Here is a 23,557-nt window from a genome sequence, read left to right on the forward strand (position 1 = left end):
ATCTGGAAAGGGTCAACATTTCTTCCATCAGCTGCCTTGGCCTTCCTCTGACTCCTGGCAGTGCAGAGAAGCAATCTCCCCCTCCCCACATACCTCACCCAGCCCAGCTTTGGAATGCAGACATTCTCTCATACCCCCTTCATGGGCTGGAATCCATGGCGCCTGGATCCCTAGGTTGTTGATCATTGGGATTACAGAGTCAACAGGACAAAATATCGCTTGATGTTTTGTTGTCCCTCCTGTAAGCTCCTTTTCCCCATTACTTTCTCTGGGCCGAGTGCATTAGATGTGTTCATAGGACGGCAAATAAGAGGGACTGAGGGCACTTCTCTATGCTCTCTGCCAGAGCAAGCAAGAAGCCTCTCCAGCAAATCTCTTTTCTCTCGTGTCTCTTATCTCAGCGGCCCTGACCGAAAGAACATTCACACTAGAGCAGAGTTAGTAGTAAGTCCTGAGCACGGGTATGGTTCCCATAGCAAAAAATAAAATAAACTACAAAGAGTGAAAACCATCAGTGGTGGTGTGCATGTCGAGAAAAAGGACCCTTCTCCACTGCTGGAACAAATGCCTTCTGGTTCAACCCCTCTTGGAATACAGTATAAACACGGCTCAACAACCTAACAATTGATTCAGCAATTCTGCTTCTTGGCATCTCCCCCAAGAGCCCAACATCTTTATTCAGAAGAGACACTTGTGCTCCCATGTTCCTTTGGCATTATCCAGAATAGTCCAAATCTGGAAAAACCCCAAGTGTCAGAGAACAGATAAAGAAACTATGGCACATATACACAGTGGAATAGGACTTTAAAATAGAGTGCTTCACTAGAGAGAAGGGTACCTTATAGTCCTTAGCTAATTCATTTTAGCCGTTACCATGCCAACTGAAATTAGAAGAAAATTGGGCTCAAAGAAAGCTGCTTTGGCACTAAGTACAGTTCATTTAAAAGTGATGGTTTCTCTGAATCCAGAATAATGACCTAATGTGAAGTCCACCTCCTGAGTTCCCAACCTCCCCGGCTTGAAGCTTCAATACAATGGATTAAAAAGAACTCTCTCTATTATGGATTAAAGGAGCTGGTATATCTTATGCGTTTAATTTCATTTGCTCAATAGAGTTAACAAGGAGAAATATTTACTGAGAGTCACATTGTGGGAATATTCCCCATGTGTGTTATAACAGATGCCCTAGTTTTAGAGAAAGTTTTAGTGGGTACAAGGGAGGACCTTTGACTTTAAAAGCCTTGAAGGGTCGACAGGGCCTGTCCAGGGCTCAGGAGCTTGTCTTACCCGTGGCAGGTCCCTGCCACTTTACTACTTGAAATAAACCCTGAACACAAAGCCAGGAACAACCCCCTGTGCCCCTGCCCCCACCCCCGACCCAAGAGAGCCATCTTTAATGCGCTGTGCAGTAGACTCAAAAATGAACTGGTTATTTGTCCTTTTTGTTGAATTGCTGTGGAAGCCATCCCCACCCAGTGATGTTGAGGGTTCGAGGTGTGGTATAGTGAATTCAGGCTCTGGACTGGAAAGTCACGTGCTCACCACTCAAGCTTCATCCTTTAAAAATGTGTGTTAGTCACGTTGCCTCCAAAGTGCATTGCAAATTCAGCAGTTCTCACTGATACCTTTATCGAACATGTCTCTCAACCACTGTGTAACTTGCTATCCTAACTATCCTAACTTGCTCAACTAGTGTAGTCTTCATACAGATGCTGGTTAGACATCCTTAAGATAAGTCAGAGTTAAGATCAGTGAAGTTAATATAATAAGTTAACTTAAGAGAATATAATAAGTTGAGATGTTATGTTAATAAGATATATTAAGATAAGTCCAGTGACAGCCTCGCTGTGCAGTTAGAGGAAGTAATTCAGACTTCTCAAAGGCTGCCTTTCTAATTACTCAGGGTCCCAGCACTCAAACTTGGCTGTGTTGATACATAAAACTGCCATTAGGAAAAATGAAATCATGAAATTTGCTTATTATACATGGATGGGCAAGAAGAGTATCATGTTGAGTGAAATGAGACAGCAGGGAAAGGACAAACATAGAGTGATCATACTCATTTGTGGGATATAACAAAAATACATAGTAGGAGACCACTACCCAAAGACAGTAGAAACAAGGGCCAGGAGGATTGGTCCACGGCCGGAAGCCAGCCTGCCACGGAGAGGGAAGGGAGTGCAGGTAGGACAGAGAAGGGCCCACTAGGAAGATGAGAGTTGGAAATGATCACTCTGGATAAGGACTGCTGAAAGTGTTTTAAGAGATCGACTTTGGGATTTTACAAATCACTAATGCCTATTTCTCATCTACAAAATAAAATGTCACAAAAGAACGTGTTATTTTATTAGTATAAATATGATAGACATCAGGGTTTAAAACAATGCTCCCCCATGTAATTCTCCTGTGTGACAACATTTTATCCCATTACTGGATAAGTTATAAAGACAAAAGTTGTGCTTCAGAAGATCTGAATTTGGAGTTACTTCCAAATATTATGACTTAACCGACTAAGTTGGGACCGTAAAATCATCATGTGCTTGTTCTTTAATATTCAGAGCTTCTGTGTAAAATTTAGACTGTGAACCTTCTCTTCACCAAATTCTAACCAGCTTCCCTAGTTACCAAATCTCTGGTTGTTAAATATTTTTTCCTGGATTCGATTGCTAAACTTGTGAGTTAACATTAAATCTACAGAAACTTAACATATTTGAAGAATCACATAAAGCCATTAATTAGACTGTGATAAATTACTTTATTCAATATGATGAAGACCTATTTTAGTTCATCTGATCTTTTTCTTGGTCAAAAAAAATTTTTTTCCCGGCAAGGGACAATGATAAAAAGAATACTGACAAATAGTTTTACCAAGTATTTCTCTCCTCTGGGCCTTCCAGAGCATGTTGCGTGGGAGAGGGTTGAGGTATTTTGCTTTTCACAAATGATATTGAATCAATTCTCATAAGAAAAATCCTGTGAAACAGATTCCAACTAATTGGCTCCACTTTTACTTCTCTTCAGAAAGTGAGGGAATTTCACATATCCCAATTTTTACTCACAGCTCCAGGTAGAAAAAGAACAATGCCATTCACATCTCCGTCTTTTGCATCTGGCCTTAATCATTCACTCACAGGCCTTCTGCCCACAAGTGCAAAGCTGGTTTCTAAGTACCAATTTTAAGTACATTTCACTTTCTTTGAGCAGGCGTTGCATAGAAAGTGCATCGCTGTGTGACTAGAAGGAGGAGAGGTGTCCTGGGGACAAGGCCTGAGGGTGGAAGGAAGATGGGGAATCCAGACGGTTCTCACAACCACAGAAACCAAACGCTCCTGACAATCTGCTGAGAGCACAATGGCGTGTGAACTTATAAAGCATCAATCAATCACCATCATCAAAACAACATGAATGTTGAGTTCAAGTCTTTAAATGTAATTATATACATTTATTTCTCAGTGCTATTTTTGCAATATAAGTGGATATAGTCCTGACAGGTGGAAGCACACAACTCTTGGAAAATCAGGAAACCACAGACTGTCCAAGCTCAGCAGCTTTCAGAGACTCGTAGCATTTGTTTTTGCAAGGAAGGGGGAGTTTTTTAGAAGGAGTATGACCTGGAAAACGTGCTCAAGGCCTATTCCAGTGCTGAGCTCAGGGGTAACTCCTGGCTGGGCATAGAGAACCGAAGGTGGTGCTGGGAATTGAACTGCAACCAGTCACATGCCAAGCAAGAGTGTGACCCCCCCCACCCACCCCGTACTACCTCCCTGCTCCCAGGAAGATACACCTTCACGGAGACCCGATGACTTGAGCAGACGTTTGAGATGAGGGATGCTTCTGTTTTAGGTCTATAGAACATGCCACAGTTCCCTACATTCCCACATTGGCCTAATCTACTACACTACAACCTTCTCTTAGTATCCTGAGAGCTCGAATGTTAAACAGACAAGAGGAACTGGGGGAAAACAATACGCATCGAAAGCTAAACCATATTCTATAAAAGTCACTGTTTTATGATTCTGTATACAATAAAATGGATGTAGGGATTTAGTAAACATTATTTTAAAAGTCATCATCATCATCATCATCCCATCAATCGTCAATTTTCTCGAAAAGTCACCAATAGAAATAATACTTGTAAAATGTCATCTAGAATAAATGCAATCAGTAAATGCTCATGAATATTGGTCCTCAGAAGCCAACAGGAAATCTCAAATGTGTAAATTCTCTAAGTTTGTTTCACTCACACATTTCTTTAGGGGTCTCGGAGCAGGACCCTTCCAGTGATTCTCAGCCAACCACACTGACGTTTGAGATGAGGGATGCTTCTGTTTTAGGTCTATAGAACATGCCACAGTTCCCTACATTCCCACATTGGCCTAATCTAATTGATGCAGGGGCCAAGGTCTGGTGCTGGGTCATGGTAGCTGTGTTTGGGGACCTAACAGGCCCACAGCTGCATCCTGTGACGTTTGGTAATCCTATGGTGCTGGGGATCAAATCTGGACCTGGCTGCATGCAAGACACATGCCTCAGCCCCGTCCTGTCTCTCTGGCCCCACGTTCACTCACTCCTGAGTTGCTGGCTATTGGAAACTTCCTGTTTCAGGTAAATGAAGCCTTGGCTTAAAATTCAGAGTTTGTGACTGGCTTTTACAGTCGTGCATGTGCGTGTTTGAATAGAATAGCCCAAATTTTATGAATTCTGGCTATCTTCCGAACAGGTAAGGCAACTCCCTCTGGGAGTCCCCTACTTGGACGGCACACGCCCCTCCCCCTCCCCTTACCTCTGACGATGAGCTGGCTTTGGTGCTCCACGGCTGCGGCCTCGTTCCGGGCAATGCAGGTGTAATTCCCGTTGTGCATCAGGGAGAGGTTGGAAATCCGCAGGGAGCTCGTGAAGTCGATATTGTCGATGGTGACTCCTAGGCTCGCTGGGATCGGCCGGCTGTCCTTCTGCCACGTGATGGTGATGGGCAAGTCCCCTGAGACCACAACGCACGGGATGAAGACTCGCTGTCCAATAGAGAATCTTGGAAACTCGAAAGGTTGGATAAAAGGTGGAACTGGAAGAAAGGAGAAGAATCAATGTACTAGAGGAAAAGTGATGAAGGACAACATGCCCACCCCAAGCCCCTCTTCTTTGACTCCTTCTTCGTGTCATTGCAAGGGTAACCATCAATGCTTCAGCATACGGATCCACAGACTTGTGGAAGATGTAAAATCGCCCTCGTGTACTCAAATTTTCCATTGCACTTGCTAGTTTTAAACCATATGGGGCCACATAACTAAATGTGGAGGTTGCACAAATCTGTTTCAAAATAAATCCCTTGCTGAATTCCTGAAAGTCAGCGTTTCATTTGTGTGCATACCTGTTTTTGTTTTGGGACCACACCCAATGGTTCTTGGGGCTTACTCCTGGCTCTGTGTTCAGGGATTACTCATGGACCATACAGGGTGCTTGGGATGGAACCTGGGTCAGCAGCATGCAAGGGGAATGCTCTACTCTCTGTACTATTGCTCCTCCCCCTGTGTACCTATTTTATATGCCTATATACCTGGAGTCCCATAACAATTTCCTGGACCCAAGGGGTCATGAATGGGAAAAACTTGAAGAAGCCCTACTTTGTAGAATTAGCACGGCTTAACTTCTGATCTTCGGCAAATAGACCTAATCTATTTTGATCATTTCTTATGGTTTACTAATAAGTTTTGAGCGAAATAAGTGCATCTAACTTTGTACTCTGCCATGTAAATATGACAAAAGGAGAATCTGGGTGTTTCCCCATAGAAGGCTTTTTCGCATGATGTGTCCAGAGCATATTCTTCCTGCTTAGCTAATACAACTCTACAGTGAGGACTGTGCGCTCGACAACCTCTTGTTTTGCTAATAGTTGTACTTTAAATGTGCTGAGGAAGCAAAGACCCTAATGGGAGTGTGGAACGTTTTTCATACTCAATATCTAACTCAGAGCACATATGGATAAATGATTTATTTTCTGTTAGAATAATCACCTCCTCAGTCTGCACCCCACAACTTTACGCATATGTGGCCATGCCCTTAAATTGCATGCTGCTCTCTGGCCAATTTTCTGAGTGTTGAGATATACATACAGCTAATGAGAACAAGGTTATAGCCTTCAGCCTGACCATCTGTGGACATAGCCTTGCTGAATTTGGAAAGCACCTTCTTGGTTTAATTTTCCTGATAAACTCTTTTTTTCCTTTTTTGGGTCATACCCAGTGATACTCAGGGGTTACTCCTGGCTCTGCACTCAAGAATCACTCCTGGTGGTGCTCAGGGAACCATATGGGATGCTGGCAATTGAACGGCTGAATGCAAGGCTAACGCCTTACACACTGTACTATCACTCCAGTCCCTAAACTCTTATTTTCCCCTCTTTTCTGAGACTTGCCTTTCCTCCTAAATAAACGCCTCGCAGGGTCCTGGTAATACAAAGTGGTTCAAATGGCTCCAGAGAGGCCAAGTTGGGGATTCTGCTCTGTTACTTACTTGCTATGGGGTTAGAGGCATTTTCTCTATTCTGCCCCAATAAACCCAATGTGATAGGTCTTCTCCATGAGTGGGATAGTCACCTTGGTGTTGGGGAGACTCAAACACGTCCCTCTCCCCTTGGCAGTGGAACTGCATCATCACTGAGTGACGGCTCACACCTTGACACTGGGTTTCTCAACGCTTAGAACCAAGCAAGGTGGCAAACTAAGATGGTAGAGCTCTTAACAGATGACGAGAGATCGCTTCTATACCTGCTGATCTTATAGCTGAAGGAAGTAACAGGATGTCTGCACAGTTTATTTGTCAAGACAGTTATTGTTTCGTTTCATTTTCCAACTTAGGGGAGAAGTATGGGATCCAGTTAAGAAACATCAGGATGGAAACTCACTCACTCATCCATTCTTCCAGAGCATTCAATGAGCACTGAAAACATGCTCGATAACATTGTGTGTGTTAGGCAGAGAGCAATGAACACACAATACCCCCTGTGCCCAGTGGAACTTACATGCATTGTCATAGGTGATGGATACCACTGAAGTAGCAATTCTACTGTTTACTATAACAGGAACAACGACAAGTACAACTCATATACTTCTGTATTCTTTTCTATATTTTAGAAATAGGTTGAGGTCTAGAACTCAAAATGGAAAATTCCAGGGGCTGGAGCGATGGTATAGCAGGTAGGGCATTTGCTTTGTACACAGCCAAACTGGGTTTGATCTCCAGTGTCCCATATGGTCCCACCCACCACTGGGAGTAATTCCTAAGTACAGAGCCGGGAGTTACTCCTGAGCACTGATAGGTGTCGACCCTCCCCCCCAAAATGGAAAGTACCACTAGAGTAGTAAGAGCTAAGAACCAGTAGCTCAAGTTAGGGCTCACAGAGAAGCAACGCGTGGGTAAGAACGTGACGAGACAGAGAATCCCATCCAGGGGAGAGCTGCTCCAGCTTCTCTGGGGCTGGCTGGAGTCTTAGGTCTGTAATAAGCCATTCCGAGAGACCCTGCTTGGTGCAGGGAGAAACAAACAAACCAGAGTCAACTACAATCAGTCACATCTAGAACTGAGTGGTCAGCAGGCCAAGGTGAGCGTGCATCTCCTCACAGAAGACTGGATAGCTGCCCCATCGCTCTGCTTTATCATCTCCTTTTGATAGGAAAATTGACAATTATTGCTCTCCTCTCACTTGATAAAGTTCTTTGACAGCCAAGGATGCGGGATCCATCCCAGCCTCTCATCAGCATGTCCTCCCACGACCTGTCCTCTTGGCAGCACCCGTCCTATTATTACTTGATCTCATTAACAGCAGATTCACAGATATTAATGGAATAAATTAAATAAATCACAAGAATGAAATCTCCAAAGTGATTCTTTGAGTTAAAATTGTTTTGATGACAAAAGTCCGGTCCTATTATACCATGGTCATTCACTGGGAGAATTTTCATTTCTTATTTGAAATGTGGGGCTAATGTTATTAGACAGAGTGGCAGTAATTTAATGACCTGGTGTTTTTAGGAGAAGATAGCTGTCCGACATCTGTGGGGAAGGCAGGAGCTGATATGCACGGGCACATGAGATACAGATTTGGTTCAAGAAAGGATGTGTCGTCCAGGGGTGACATCAGCTGGTCACCTGGCGGAGGATTAGGGCTGGCATGGGTGAGAGGGATATTTTACCCTAACTCACGATTGTTCTGAAGTCAATTCTTTTCTTTTTGCTTTGTTTCATTCTGGGGGTCACACCTGGTGGTACTGAGGGCTCATTCCTGGCTCTGTGCTCAGGGATCACTCCTGGTGGGGCCAGGGAACCAGATGCAGTGCTGCGGATTGAGCCCCGGCCAGCCACCAGCGAGAAAAATTAGTTACCTGCTGTATATACCTTCCCACCATGTTTTTTTATCCATTTTTTTTTTACCATAACCAGAAAAAAATTATCTGCTTTATTTTTTTGAAAGAAGGCCCCCTAGCCATTACCAACACTGCGTTTCTGTTCATCTACCCACTAGTAATGGGAAAAAAATTAAAACTCTATACCCATTCGATTTTTAAAAATCAGAAAGGTGGACGATTGTCCAGCAAAAATGGGAGGAAATTTAATCCCTCATATATGGTTGGTTATAGCATAAAGTGATCAGGAATTAGTGCTGTGCTATCACCAGTGAGATTAAGTTGTCATACTTCCTGCTCAAATACTTAATATTACATTTGGGCATATATACAAAAGTAATTGCAGCACGGTATACAGAGTTAAAGAACTGGGATCAAACCAACTCTAACTTTTCATGCTTCTGTGTGTGTGTTTATAGGCAGACAGAAGGTAAATTTTAAATAAATATATTAAGTACACACCTACGGGTCAGGGATGAAAGGTTGTTTGAGTTAAAAATGCATTCTTGGGGTTTACCATAAATTCAATACTTTTTCACTTTTCCTTTAAAGGTCATCCGTTTGAATGACAATTTAAATAGCTTCCACCCTGGGATCTTTGGCTTCCTAACACACACCCACCTTGCAGCTACTCCAAAGCTGGGCAATTTGAGTCTGACATCCGTTACTGAGGACTGGGAGTGAGGCTGGCTCTTTCTTCCTCTGTCTCTTGATTATGCCTAATCTACATTACAGAGTCATTGTGAGTATTAATTAAGGTTACACATATGAAAGTGTTTTGTAAACTCTAAAGTTTTGTATAAATATAAATAGAAGGTGACATTTTTATCTAGCAGTCAATTAACTCTCCTGGCACTGTTGGTCCCAGGCAATTAGAACACTCAATTAGGCACTCTTCAAGTTCAGTGTGGCACCTAAAATGAGAAGGAGAGAGCTTTGAAATGTGTTAAATATAACACTGCCTGTTAAATGGAAATGGAGTGAAAAAAGGAATCTTGACTTTCATTTCTCCCTACATTCCTGAAGGTGGGAAGACTGTGTTCTGGCTAGTCAAGTGTATTTTAGAACTGTTCAAGGGACCAGAGAGATAGTGCAGCAGGTAGGGTGCTTGCCTAGTACGTGGCCAACCCTGATTTGATCTCAGGCATCCCTTAAAGTCCCCTGAGCACCACTGAGGAATGACCAGTGACCCCATCCTGGAGGAAGTACTGAGTACCACTGGGTGTAGCCTCTGAACAAAAGAACATTTGTAGAATTGTTCAAGTTTCAGGCATTATCAATAATTAACGTGTTATCTTCTAATGAATCAGATCTTGGATTTCTTCCCCCCAGTTTTCCAAAATATTTTTTCTAAAAATGAAGGGCCATGATTATTAGCCAAAAGTCATTACTAAAAAATTGTGTATTTTCCATTGCTTTCTAAGAACACAGACATACATGCATAAATATACACACATGTGTACATATATGCATACACATCACCTATTTTACCATGCAAATACACACAGAGGCATACATACGTGAACACATGTACCCATGCATACAATACGCCTAAACACACACACACACACACACACACACACACACACACACACACACATTCTGTGCCAAAGCAGGCCCTCCCAGAAACAAGAGGAAACGATTTGACCTCACTGGAGCGCTAGGAATGGAGCGAGTGAGCCATCTCTTGAGACGTCTAATTTGCTCTTCCAGTGGCCTGAATCAAATACCCACAGGAAAGGCGGCAGAGCTGGGATCTCGGGACTAAGGTGTAAGAAAAGCCTCTCGGAATCCTGACTCACAGCGAGAGTAACCAACTCAGTTTCTCAGTCCTGTCCAGGCCCTGGGACTCGGGTGCGGGGCGTGCTGGCAGTGAGACATTCTGGCAGTGAGGCGAGACCCCCACATGCCATACCAAAGCCAAGGACGAGACCGTGGTGAAAGGTTTGGAAAGACACACGGATGCAAATGCGTCTTCTGAACCTAGAGTAAGTGCACTTCCACTCACACTGCCTCAGGCTTTCAAAAGTTCAAAATGCAAATAAGTAAACTGTTAACTGTACTAGGTAGGAAAACAATAATTCTGTTACGGAAGAAAGAGTTGTTCTAGGTTAGAGATGACTAATAAAGTATTTAGAGGTGTTGTTTTCTTGAAAAAAATGTATCTATTACTATCTTGGAGATGCTTCACTTAAACTACATGAACAATAGGCCAATTTTATTTCAATATTTATCTCTCTATATATATAGTTAGTAACTCCTATCTCTGTGCACAGGGGCCACTCCTGGTGGGGTGTGGGGGGACCGGAAGGGGTCTTGATTGAAAGTCAAGTGCATTACCAAGGTAGTAGCTCTCTGTCCCAACTCTCTAAGGGCCAACAACCTAGCATGCAAGTTCTTCAGAGTGTAAAACAGAGAAGCAAAGCACAGGGTCTCCCCCCGATAGGACAGAAATCTCGGGTCAGCTCATGCCATTCCTCTGTTTTCCATGCTCCAGCCTGGCTCCAGCTCATGCAGAGACAGCAGGAAGCGCTGAGCCGTCTCAGCCCAGGTCCCACCTGGGTCCGCTCCTCCTGGGCAGTGCTCCCCAGGCCCTTCTCTCGTGGCTCCGGCCAGAGCATTTCCGCTCCCATGGGGTGGGCAGGCCCTTTCCCGCTGCTTCCCCCCACTGGCCAGGTGCCCCCCAGCTCAGGGTCTGGCTCCTTTTCACTCCTCGATGTCCGTGCTTACGTCTCACCTTCCAAGGAGGTTTGCCCTATTACCCTGCGAGATCCCGCAGACTGCAAACCCACCCAGGGCCCCTCACTGGTGGCCAAGCCTCCTCACACAACTGTGATGAGATGCCACCCAATTTACCCCGTTGCCTCTGCTCTCGGTCCTCACCAAGAGTGGAAGCTGCCAATGGCACACAGTGTTGGCTCACAGGAACAGACACTCTGGCATTTATTTATTTATTTATTTATTTATTTATTTATTTATTTTTATTTTTTGCTTTTTGGGTCACACCTGGCAATGCACAGGGGTTACTTCTGGCTCATTCACCCAGGAATTACTCTTGGCGGTGCTCAGGAGACCATATGGGATGCTGGGAATCAAACTCAGGTCGGTCGTGTGTAAGGCAAACGCCCTACTGGCTGTGATATTGCTCCAACTCCCCACTCTGGTTTTTAAAAGCCGCTGATCAAACTGTTTGCTAGTATCATAGATGTATTAAAAGAAGGTAATACATTTTCTTTGAGGGTGGTGGGCAAAGGCTAATTGAAGGGGGTGTTTTGGTATAATTTCAACTCAAAAGGATCACGTTTAATACCAAGATTTATGATGGACTGGAATCTTTTAAGAATAAGTGTTAATGATTCAAATGACCTCTCTTTGAATTTATGTCTCCTAAAAAATTGACCTTAAGATATTTATATCTGTATGGCCAAATAGTCATATTTCTTACAATTTTTCCTCAAATAAATAATCTGAAAAGGCAGACAAAGGCTAATGTATAAAGCAATTTATTTGATACATTATCATCATGGTGAAGCACCAGCAGTAAACTAAATATTTAGAAGAAGAATAGATATTTTTAGAACGCAGGTCTTAGGTCGGGGCCTCCTGGGTTTGATCCCCAGCATCCCATATGGTTCCCTGAACCTGCCAGGACTGAGCCCTGAGCACAGAGCAGGAGGAAGCCCTTAACACCCCTGTCTGTGACCCAATGACAAAAACAGCAGTTTGTTTGCAGGATGTGTGAGGGGGGGAGGGGAGAGGGGGAAGTAAGGAGGCAGCGGCCGGGAGGAGGTTCTAGAAGAAAAGCATCTGATAAGTATCAAGGCTCTGCAACAGCGCCTTGGCATGAAGGCCTAGTATCAGCCCTGCAGGAACACCGGGATGTCTGCACACTTCCTGCCCTCATAACCCCACGCAGACCCAGCTGTAATTCCACTGAACCCGGCTCCACTCAAGGACACTGGACGGAACAGTAGAAATGACCATCAGTGTAAGAACTCACGGCTCACACAGTCTGTCTTTGTGAGTGCCGGAGGGACGTAGGGGGAGGAATCGGGGACCACTCTGGACTCTGAGCAAGGTACATCCCTGCAAGCAACAGGCTTTGTGCATTCAGTTACAACTGAGTCAGCCCTCCTTGTCGTAGAATCCCACTTACTTTTTTCACGAGATAAAGTTTAAAGAATGACACAGAGACTGGCCAACATTCCAAAAAACAAAAGCAACCGGTGTTGGCGTGGATGCGGGGAGAAAGGGACTCTCCTTCACTGCTGGTGGGAATGCCAACTGGTTCAGCCCTTTTGGAAAACAATATGGACGATTCTCAAAAAATTAGAAATTGAGCTTCCATTTGACCCAGCAATACCACTTCTGGAAATATATCCCAGAGAGGCAAAAAGGTATAGTAGAGAAGACATCTGCATTTTCATGTTCATTGCAGCACTGTTTACAATAGCCACAATCTGGAAAACACCAGAGTGCCCAAAAACAGATGACTGGTTAAAGAAACTCTGGTACATCTACACAATGGAATACTATGCAGCTGTCAGAAAAGATGAAGTCATGAAATCTGCATGTAAGTGGATCAACATGGAAAGAATCATGTTGAATGAAATGAGTCAGAAAGAAAGAGACAGACATAGAATGCACTCAGGCTGAGATGTGATCCCGGGGGCCGCACGTTTGCGGCCTCACTGCAGCTGCACGAGCATGACTCCAGAGACCATCCAGAGACCAGCTAAACTACTTTTGATACTGGCAGCTCCTTGCAGAATATCTCCAGACTGAGAACTAAGTCTCGGCCCCATGCCTGCCCAGGAGGGGAAAGGTTTCTCTCTCTCTCTCTCTCTCTCTCTCTCTCTCTCTCTCTCTCTCTCTCTCTCTCTCTCTCTGTGTGTGTCTCTCTCTCACTCTCTCACCTTCTCCTTGCCTGGGGGGACGGGCATGGCGACCGCCATATTATGAGGACCACTAATGAGAGATACAAGCTTGGAATGATCCAATTTCTGGAAGAAATTTCCTTGGACTTAGTTGCTAAAATACAGCAATCCAAAACCGCGTGGCTGCTATCACTTCATATCTCTTCACCGCAGGTCTGACTCTAATGGGGAACTCCTAACAATAATAGTGAGTTTTTTTGTTGAAATGTTGAATGTAACCAAAGTAAAGAGAAGGTAAAGTGAAATTTATCAGTTACCCAGGCCGGGGGGTGGGTGGTGAGGGTGGGAGGGATGGGAGGTTTACTGGGTTTTTATTTATTATTCTTTTGGTAGTGGAATATGAGCTCTGGTGAAGGGATGGGTTTTCGAGCATTGTATAACTGAGACTTAAACCTGAAAGCTTTGCAACTTTCCACATGGTAATTCAATTAAAAAAAAATTAAAGAATTACAGAACTAAAGGCTGTTGTGACTCAGGCAAGTGCCCTTGGCAGACATTTTCCTTGAAAATAAAGAAACGAGTGTACCACTCTTCCAAGCCCTGTGAGATTATATGATAGCTTGATGTGTGTACGAAACTGGGTAAATATTCGGAAGCCGTGTCCAATTCAATGGACCTATTGCTTCCAAATGCTCAATGTTCATTCAGAGGGTGTAGTAGAGTAATCGGTGGAAGTAAACAGGGAACTCACAAGGCACACAGCGTCTCTCCCCTGGAACTCACTTCAGACACACAGCTGTGTTTTACTTCTTGGCACAGCACTATAGACTACAAAGCAACTTAGGGCTTAGTCACTTGTTCACTGCATCACTGTCATCCCATTGTTCGTTGATTTACTCAAGCGGGCACCAGTAATGTCTCTATTCCTCCCAGCCCTGAGATTTTAGCAGCCTCTCCTTACTCATCTTTCCCAACAATTGGAGGCTCTTTTGGGGTCAAGGGAATGAGACTTATCGCTACTGCTTTTGGCATATCGAATATGCCATGGGTAGCTTGCCAGGCTCTGCCCGTGTGGGCGGGATACTCTCAGTAGCTTGCCAGGGTCTCTATATAATATATAATATATATTACTCTATATAATAAATATATTATTCTCTATGATTTGTTGCCTACCGTCTGAACTCCATCGAATATGGTGTGGTAATTATGAAAAATGGGTAGGAAGTGTACCATAATGTGTGCGGCCGCACGGTCCGGAAAGTGGCCTGGAGCATGGTGGTGGCTGGGCAGTGGAGGTCGGCTGCCAGGGCTGGGTCCCTTGGGGCGGGAAGGGGTCTCATCCACCCCGCTCTGGGGCGCCCCCAGTGAAAACAGTCTGGCGCAGAGTCACTTGTTAGAGTTAGTTATTGCTTGTCCCTGTGATTGGAAGGAGAGCTCTCTGAGTGAAAGAACCTTCCCTCTTTCCTTATCACTGTTTCCTTGCAAGCCCATAGCAGTGCTTATATTTGTGAGGGAGAGCCTGTAAGTCAAGGTTAAAGAAATATCACCACTAACTGGACTTCTGTGATGCTATGGCTATTGTTAGGGCTGGAGCAATAGCACAGCGGGTAGGGTGTTTACCTTGCACGTGGCTGACCTGGGTTTGATTCCTTTGCTCCTCTCAGAGAGGCCGGCAAGCTACTGGGAGTATCCAGCCCGCACAGCAGAGCCTGGCAAGCTCCCTGTAGCATATTGGATATGCCAAAAACAGTAACAACAAGTCTCACAATGGAGTCGTTACTGGTGCCTACTCGAGCAAATCGATAAGCAATGGGATGACAGTGATACAGTGACACTTTTGACCATTCTCATTTAAGCAGAATTTCTAATAATTTGAGAAAATTCTTGGACACATGGCAATTAAGAAACTTTCAACATTTGTCTGAAATGTTAATTTACTCTTTGTGTTCCTGGAGCGAGCAGATGCCATTGGGCTACACTAGCACGCGACAGGGACGAATGGAGACGTAACTGGTACCCGCTCAAGCAAGCTGAAGATCATCTGGGTGACAAGTGATACAAGTGATACAAGTTAATTTACACATTAGTTATGTGTAGTAAAAAACACGTAACAATACCTTAGATGGAGCAGATAACGCAGTTTGCACACATTACAGAGTGTGTGTATGTGTGCAACTACATGTGTTGCTATAAAGATAAATTCACAGGGCTTGTGAGCAAAGAAAGTTTGGGAAGATCAGAGAAACCTCCGCAGTTTTGTATCCAAAGTATTCGAGATAATCACCGTGACAGGAAGGCAGGGGATGGGTTTGGAGCAGGCCCATGCGGCTAGTACAGCAGGAAGCTGCTTCCTCCCGTTTCTGAAATCACCTCCAGATATTTCAGGCCCTTTTATGTTGCTTATCTGCATTTTTGGAAACTCTCAGCTTATGTACAGGTGAGGAAATTAACCTGGGGGAAAACATGGTTCCCCTGAATATCTGCAACTAGAAACCTTTCGGTTTCCTTTGAAGGAAACTGGAGCCGACTTACCTGGTATCCCAATTTCAACCTAATGCCAGTTTCTACAATCGTCCTTGCCAAGACGCCAGCACGGAAAACATCATTTACAACTCAGGAACACTTTCCATGAGGCCCCTAATGATATGGTTCGGACACAGATTGACCTGTGCCTCTGCTCAAGTTGAGGAGTGTTATTTACTAGAGGATCTCTTTTTCGGCTGGACTCTGAAATATTTTTTAGGTTTTCAGGAAAAGAAAGATAAGTTTTCTAGAATTATCTGCTAGAAAGATAGATAACTAATGTGCTAGCTACCATGTTTCTGTTTTCTAGAATTCCGTTTCAATTCACATTCTCAGAAAACACTTGCGTGAAAAGGAAAATCTATGGGCTATAGGCGTTGGGAAGAGGTGGTGGTCAGCCAGAGCACTGGACACTCTAGCTTCCCTCTCTCCAGCCCTCCCATACTTACTGTGCAGATTTGTGGTTCCGGGGCAGTTCACTGGTCTAGGGAAGCTGGCCAGAGAAGAATCACTTACCCTTGACTGTCACGTGAACACTCTGGCTGGTGGACAGTTGAGGCTGAACCAGCACATTGCATGTGTACTCTCCTTCGTCCACCTCCTTTTGTACATCCGAGAGTTTTAGAGTTCCATTGTTCTCAAATGCCACTTGGCGGTGGTTAAAAGGAAGCAAATTAGAGTTCTTGTACCATTTGATGGAGTAGTAAGGGTAGCCAATCACACGGCAGTGAATGTATGTGTCCCGCCCTGCTATTGCTGTGATATTTTTCATTGGTCGAATGCTTGCAGGCCCTGGAGAGACACAAAGAAACTCTTGAAAATAATTTAAGGGTATATCTCATGTGCAGAAATAGGTGTACATTTCCTTGAATCAAACAATGTAGATTATTTGCATGTAGACACTTTTTTTTTTCCAATTAACACTTTCTACTTTCGACATTTTCTACTAAGAAGGGGCTTTTAGTTGGTTGGTTTGTTCTTTTGTTTTCATTACTTTCCAACAAATTCAATGACTTTGGAATAATTTAATGCTCAACACCATTAAAATGTTTTCAGTGATGAGAAAAGACAATTTAGTCCATACAAGTGACTCGTCTGCCCACGGACAGTCATGCTCTTTCCTTGCTTCAATGGTTGAACTCTCTGTCACAGAGGTGATGGTGATGCGGTTATGCCCGTTGCGCTATGGATGTAAGTTAAGAGACCGTGTCCATGGAGCTTTACCATGAATGAAGAGGTAGAGCAGAAGAGGAGGGAGGAGAGGAGGAGACCATGCAGAGCATAACCCAAGAGAGGTCAAGTGGGCAACTCTCAGGGGACCCCAGAGACCAGACTGACTACAGAACCCAAAGGCTATCTCCAACCTCCACCAGACCGGCGCCCCTCCTGGGCAGGGCCACGGGCAGTTTGCGGTCCATCCTTTGGCATTCCAAGCCCCCGCTCAGTGCATGCAGACCCCCTCCTCCCCCACTCCAATGAGTCACGTGTGTTTTTTGAGGAGCTGATTTGACAAGCACCTCTTACGTTTATTCGAGCCTGGTACAGGACGACTCCCGCTGAGTTGTTGGCCGTGCACCGGTAGACGCCCCCGTCTCGGACCTGAGAGCTGGAGATGTTCAAGTAGCTGACCACGTTCCCCTCTGACGTGATCATCTGGCTGATGCGGTGGCTGCCCCCCTTGAGGATGGGGTCGTCGTCCAGGGTCCACGTGATGGTGGGCAGCGGGGTCCCCTTCACGTTGCACATGAGGGATACCGGCTCTGCTGGGCTCACCACTTTTTCGCTAAAGGCAGAAATGATTTTGGGGGTTCCATCTGTGGGGCGACAAGGGATGGAAGGAAGTGGCGTACACGGGGGTTAAAGGATTTCCAAATGACTTTCCTCGCCAGGATAAAGAGGACATGGTGGGAAACCACAAACCAAAAACTTAAGTTTGGTTCAATTGGCTAAGCTAAATGCAAGCAGATTTCATTTTCCGAACTGTTTCCTCAGATAAGCTAAGAAAGATCACGTGGCAGGGTCCTGTGGTGCTGGGATTTGAGCTCACATTCCTCTATATGCCAGGCACGTCGCCCTCACCCTTGAACTATTGCATCACCCAGCTTTACTGAATCTCCTGCATTTCCTTCTTGCCATAGCAGGGAAAACAATAATGCCACCCAGATGTTGGCGTCGAAACATCTCACTACCCGGACGCCTATGACTCAAGACTGACCTGGTCTCAGCTATAACAAACTATGTGATCCCATCCCACACTTCTCCGTTATTCCCTCCAGGTTAATCTGAATTTCTGTTTGTTTCTGACACTCAGAGATTACCGCTGGTGCTCAGGGACTAGCCCAAGGGGTGTGCTCAGGGCTCGGTCCTGGCAGTGCTCAGGGGACCATGCAGTGCCAAGAATCGAACCTGAGCTACCCACAGGCACAGGAGCCCCTTGAGCCCCGTCGGGACCCCTCTCTCGGGTTGACCCTGGGCTGCTAGCCAGTGGATTTCCTGGAGGAATAGAGGACACCTTTAGTCATAGCATCTTTAACACTTTTTTTCTCAGAAGAAATCGTCTTCTCTAGAATTAAAGGCAAAAGAAAAATAGACATGTATTGGTTTCATGAGCACTGTGAGGGTGAGAAGCTGACGGCGGTTGGGGCGTCCCAGCTTCTACTGAGATAGCCATTATCCAAAGTGGCCGCATCGTTTCTCATCCAAGCTGGGACACTGGGGAGTGAAAATGGGTGCCACAAACAACCACCCAGGAGGGAACACGCATCCCAAGGCTGTGTTGGGCAAGCAAGGAGATTTTCACAAGAATATTCAACAACCTCCCATAGGGACAAACACATCACATGTCCACACCCCATTCCGTTCTTTTTCTGCTCACATATATAGACTATTCCCATCAACCCCCATGTAATTATTATAACGGCAATGGTAGTGACTCTCATAGTAATTACAAATGTGTTTAAGCCTTACCATTATGAGAGAGAGAGAGACAGAGAGAGAGACACAGAGAGAGAGAGAGAGAGAGGTAAAAAATATGAAAGTCAAAAGCAAAACTTTGAAAAAGTCACGAAGGGGTCTCCAGTCCCGAGCATATATAATTTCACAGGGGACACCTTTCTGTCTAGACGGCAGTGGGTCACTATGACTAATGACCACGTGCAACAGGACACCTGGATTTGGTCGTGCATCTTGCAGGGGGAGGTAGTGAGGGGAGAGGGCCAAGGAGGGGTCACAAGTGCTGCCCAGAGGACCTGACGCCCTCTCAGCTCTGTTTACCCAGCAGATCTGCACGGTCACTGCGAGGGCCCAGAGCTCAATGCTGTCCAGGCCTGTGGAGGGGGCAGCCACTAGAGCACACCTGGAAGTGCTCGGAGGTCGTTCAGAGCTCTGCCCAGCTGTGTCCGAGGGGCTCTCGTGGTGCTGGAGTTTAGTATAGTCTCCTCAGAGACTACAATAACATAGTTTTAGGGTTTGATTTTTATTGTAAAAGTTACATATGCATTTATTGTTGAGGAATGGAAATTGATGAGAGAAATGGCCGGGGGGGGCGCTACAAGAAGCTTGCACGTCCCTCCTAGACGGTTAACTGTTAGTATCTCCAGTAGCCCCTGAACAAATCAGGGCACACTGCTGGAGTGTCCCCTAGAGCACTTTGGAAATTTTCATCTGCAAATTCCTGAGTCCTCCCTTACTGTCCTTGGCTGCTAAAACTCCCCCTTTCCTATAAACTAGGAGCTAAGGGTCTGCATTAAAATAAAGGAACAGCCTGCATTTCCCCTGGGAACAGGACACTTGCCCTGAGTTTGACTGTGGAGAAGTCGGACAGCACCATGCTTGTTTGCGACATAACCAGCTATCGGTGTGCAGAGATGCAGAGGTCCGTGTACTTAACCTTACAAGGCAGACTTCTTTTAGCCCAGATGCATTTATAAATTTCTTTGCCCTGATTTTATTTTATACAGCAATTCTTTTTCTCCCTCCCTCCCTCCCTCCCTCCCTCCCTCCCTCCCTCCCTCCCTCCCTTCCTTCCTTCCTTCCTTCCTTCCTTCCTTCCTCCCTCCCTCCCTCCCTCCCTCCCTCCCTCCCTTCCTTCCTTCCTTCCTTCCTTCCTTCCTTCCTTCCTTCCTCCCTCCCTTCCTTCCTTCCTTCCTTCCTTCCTTCCTTCCTTCCTTCCTTCCTTCCTTCCTTCCTTCCTTCCTCCCTTCCTTCCTTCTTTCCTTCCTTCCTCCCTTCCTTCCTTCTTTCCTTCCTTCCTTCTTTCCTTCCTCCCTCCCTTCCTCCCTTCCTTCTTTCCTTCCTTCCTCCCTCCCTCTATCCATTCCTCCATCCCATCCCTCCCTCCCTCCCTGCTTCCTTCCTTCCTTCCTTCCTTCCTTCCTTCCTTCCTTCCTTCCTTCCTTCCTTCCTTCCTTCCTTCCTTCCTCTCTTCCTCCCTCTCTCCCTTCCTTCCTTCCTCTCTTCCTCCCTCTCTCCCTCCCTTCCTCCCTCCCTCCCTCCCTCCCCCTCTCTCCCTCCCTTCCTTCCTCCCTTCCTTCCTCCCTCCCTCCCTCCCTCCCTTCCTTCCTTCCTTCCTTCCTTCCTTCCTTCCTTCCTTCCTTCCTTCCTTCCTTCCTTCCTTCCTTCCTTCCTTGCTTCCTCCCTTCCTCCCTCCCTCCCTCCCTCCCTCCCTGCCTCCCTTCAATCCTTCCTTCCTTCCTTCCTTCCTTCCTTCCTTCCTTCCTTCCTTCCTTCCTTCCTTCCTTCCTTCCTTTTTCCCTTCTTTCTTTCCTCCCTCCCTTCCTCCTTCCTTTCTTTTTCTGTAGAGAAAGTTGACATAAAGTGCAACGTATCATCTTAAGTATGCACACAGAATGAACTGTACTACATATATATACTCACACGAACACTAAAAACATTGAGATTTAAAGCTTTTCTATCACTTTACAATTACAACACATTTAGAAGTTTTTTCAGCCAATCCCCACCCTCACTACTCTATTTTCCTCACCATGTTAGTTTCTACTCCTGAGGTTCAAATCTATGTACTCATATATGTGCATTCTTTACACCATTCTATATTTCATAGTGCAGTTGGACAAGTCACAAACCGTAACTCTAGAGCAACTAGCTAGGGACAGAAGGGAAACTGTCAGGGCAAGTTCAGGGATGTGGCCCTAAGGGAAAGAATTAGCAAGAGGATGGGAGGAAGGGGCCGAGGGGAGCCTGGTAACCTCGGCTGACCCAGACCTCAGGGCGGACCCTAGAGAACATCATCTCAGCATCTTCTCCCCCATTTGAATGGCCACGTTCTTGGAGCAGAAAGAAATGCTCGGCCACCCTTATCAAAGAGGGAAGGCCTCAGCTGTCCTCTGGAACCCTACTCTAGGAGATTCTCCCCAAATATGGGTGCATCCCTGCGTTCCTTCCCATTTCTTTCTTTATTTAGTCAAAGACCTAAATAAAGTCTTTTACTAAATTGGGTATCTGCTCTCAAGCCCCTCTCAGGCTTCTTTCATTTGTGACAGCTTCTACACTATCCTTAATAGAGTTTGGGGTTGGGGGGAGAGGGAGGGGCTGGAGGGGCTACAGCAATTCAGAGCAGCCTTCGGTGCAGTGGGTGGGGGGGGGGAGCTTCTCGTTTGTTCTCTTAAAGAGGTAGATCAATCGCCAAGGGGAGAGTTGAGTAATTTTTTTATTCTTCTGAAAAGGGGCAGTAGTCAAATGAGTTTAACAACCTCTGGTCTAACGTGTGGCCCATCTACACAATCCCAATTAAATAATGCTGCCCCTCATAGCTATTTTTCTCCATTGCAAGCAGAATTACATACTTTGCCAACACTCTTTAGACCATTTCAATCTAGAACCTTCTTCCGTCTCTTATGTTCTGCCTTGCACATATTTGAAGAGTTACTTTCTAAGAGTCACCTTAGATATCCATTTCCAGCTGCTCGGCCCCATTGGAAATGATCTCAGATTCTGCTATATTATAGTGGCCGTTCTTAGGTCAAAGTATTCTGGGTTTTTATCATCTCCGTCACTCTGAGAGTGATTTCAGTGGGAATATGAGGAGCCATCAGGAGGACACAGACCACCGTTTCAAGCAGACCCTGCATATGTATCTGTAATTGCATCTCTGCTCTCTTTTTCTACATTAGCACTGTCATCTCTCAGAAGAGGGAAAAATAAAGTGAAGCCCTTCGTCCTGAATGGAAATTGACACAGACAAATAAAGCCAGGAGTCTGTTCGGATGCTCTCAGCCCCTTTTCTTATTCAAGTGACAGGCTTTCGGAGAGATGAAAGCAGACGTTATTTTCCCAGTGAGACCGGGTGTCTTTGAAATCTTTCTGGCTGTCACTCTCTGATAACCTGAACTCTCTGGGCATCATTATGGATTATCAATATGCTCTTTGGGTTTTCTTAGTCACACAAGATGGTTGCCAAGGTAACCGGGATTAGACAGGTAATCTCTCCCTTTTCTACAAAGAGCCTAAAAATAGTGACTATGTAAGGCCTACAGTGCTTCGTTAACAAACTGGCTCTGTACAAATTGATTACTTTCTGCACTTAATTATTATGTGGAACACAGTGTCAGGCGTTTAATGAGTACCATGCCTTCAGCTAATTTCATCTCTGCTTTCAAAAACTCAGTCTGCAAGAAAATGCTTGAATCAAAATAAGAATCTCATTGCTAAGCCTGCCTCTTCTTAAATACTAGCTATAGTTTAAAAAAAGTCAAGTCTTAGAAATCTCTTAGCATCAACACACAGGGAAACTTATTTTCCTATATAGATGGATTTTATTTTCGTACCCTTTAGGCTACATGAATGTCATGTAATTATTTAAGTCAATTGATAGCAGATGAATTTTAAAACATTCCCAACAGGGCATGCAAAAATAGATAAAAGCTCTTCAATTATCTGGTGATAAGTAGGAGTCTCATGTGATTGTCACCTGAGAGCTTCTCTCCCAGGCTATTGATAAACTTGAAGATAAAGTAAACCGTTGGTATTAAGGAAACCATTCAAGATTTAAATTCTATCATTATAACCCTAAGGTAACTCCTCACACACTCCGCTCACTGAAATATGTGAATACTAGATATTTTTGAGGAAGGAGGGAGTTTTCCCAGATATGGGCAGGACTTACCCCTATGTCTGGACTCAGGGATGATTCCAGGGAATGCTCAGGGGACCGTGTGGTACTGGGGGTGACGATTCCCAGTGGAGTCAGCAACATGCAAGGCAAGTGCTTTAGCCCCTGTCCTACGTCCTCCTCCCCTGAGGACACTTTACGAAGCACTCAGTTGTGAAGGTGCTCTTCATTTACCTCCAAATTTTGTTCCCCAATCGAAAGGATTGTGCGATAACACAGCGGTTGGGCTTTCGCCTTTCACTCGGCCGACCCGAGTTCGATTCCCCCCCACCTCCCGGAGAGCCCAGCAAGCTACCGAGAGTATGGAGCCCACGAGGCAGAGCCTGGCAAGCTACCCATGTGTATTGAATATGCCAAAAACAGTAACAATAAGTCTCTCAATGAGAGACGTTACTGGTGCCCTCTCGAACAAATCGATGAGCAACAGGACAACAGTGACAGTGAATCAAAAGGATATTGGACAATGCCTGGGGACATTTTTTTTTGGCTGACATAACTTTAAGGTATGTTGGGATGTGGGGGGATTCTATCAGCCTCTGGTGGGTAGAAGCTAAAGGCATTACTCAGAATCCTATATTGCTTTAGACAGGAAAGAGGCAGCATCGGGAACCCCTGAAAACAGAGGCAAG

General features: G+C 45.2%; 1 protein-coding gene across 3 annotated transcripts in view; it reads right to left on the minus strand.

The window, feature by feature from the left end:
• DSCAM (DS cell adhesion molecule) overlaps window positions 1–23,557 on the minus strand; it is a 602,651-nt gene that overhangs the window by 215,124 nt on the left and 363,970 nt on the right. For all 3 annotated transcript variants that reach the window (XM_055127368.1, XM_055127369.1, XM_055127370.1), the window contains exons 7-9: window positions 17,317–17,613; window positions 16,316–16,591; window positions 4,784–5,062 (exon numbers count right to left, since the gene is read on the minus strand). In XM_055127368.1, the coding sequence (XP_054983343.1) occupies window positions 4,784–5,062; window positions 16,316–16,591; window positions 17,317–17,613 (852 nt within the window). The remainder of the gene's footprint in view (window positions 1–4,783; window positions 5,063–16,315; window positions 16,592–17,316; window positions 17,614–23,557) is intronic.

This window comes from Sorex araneus, chromosome 2, assembly GCF_027595985.1.
Source record: "Sorex araneus isolate mSorAra2 chromosome 2, mSorAra2.pri, whole genome shotgun sequence".
Lineage (NCBI taxonomy): Eukaryota > Metazoa > Chordata > Mammalia > Eulipotyphla > Soricidae > Sorex > Sorex araneus.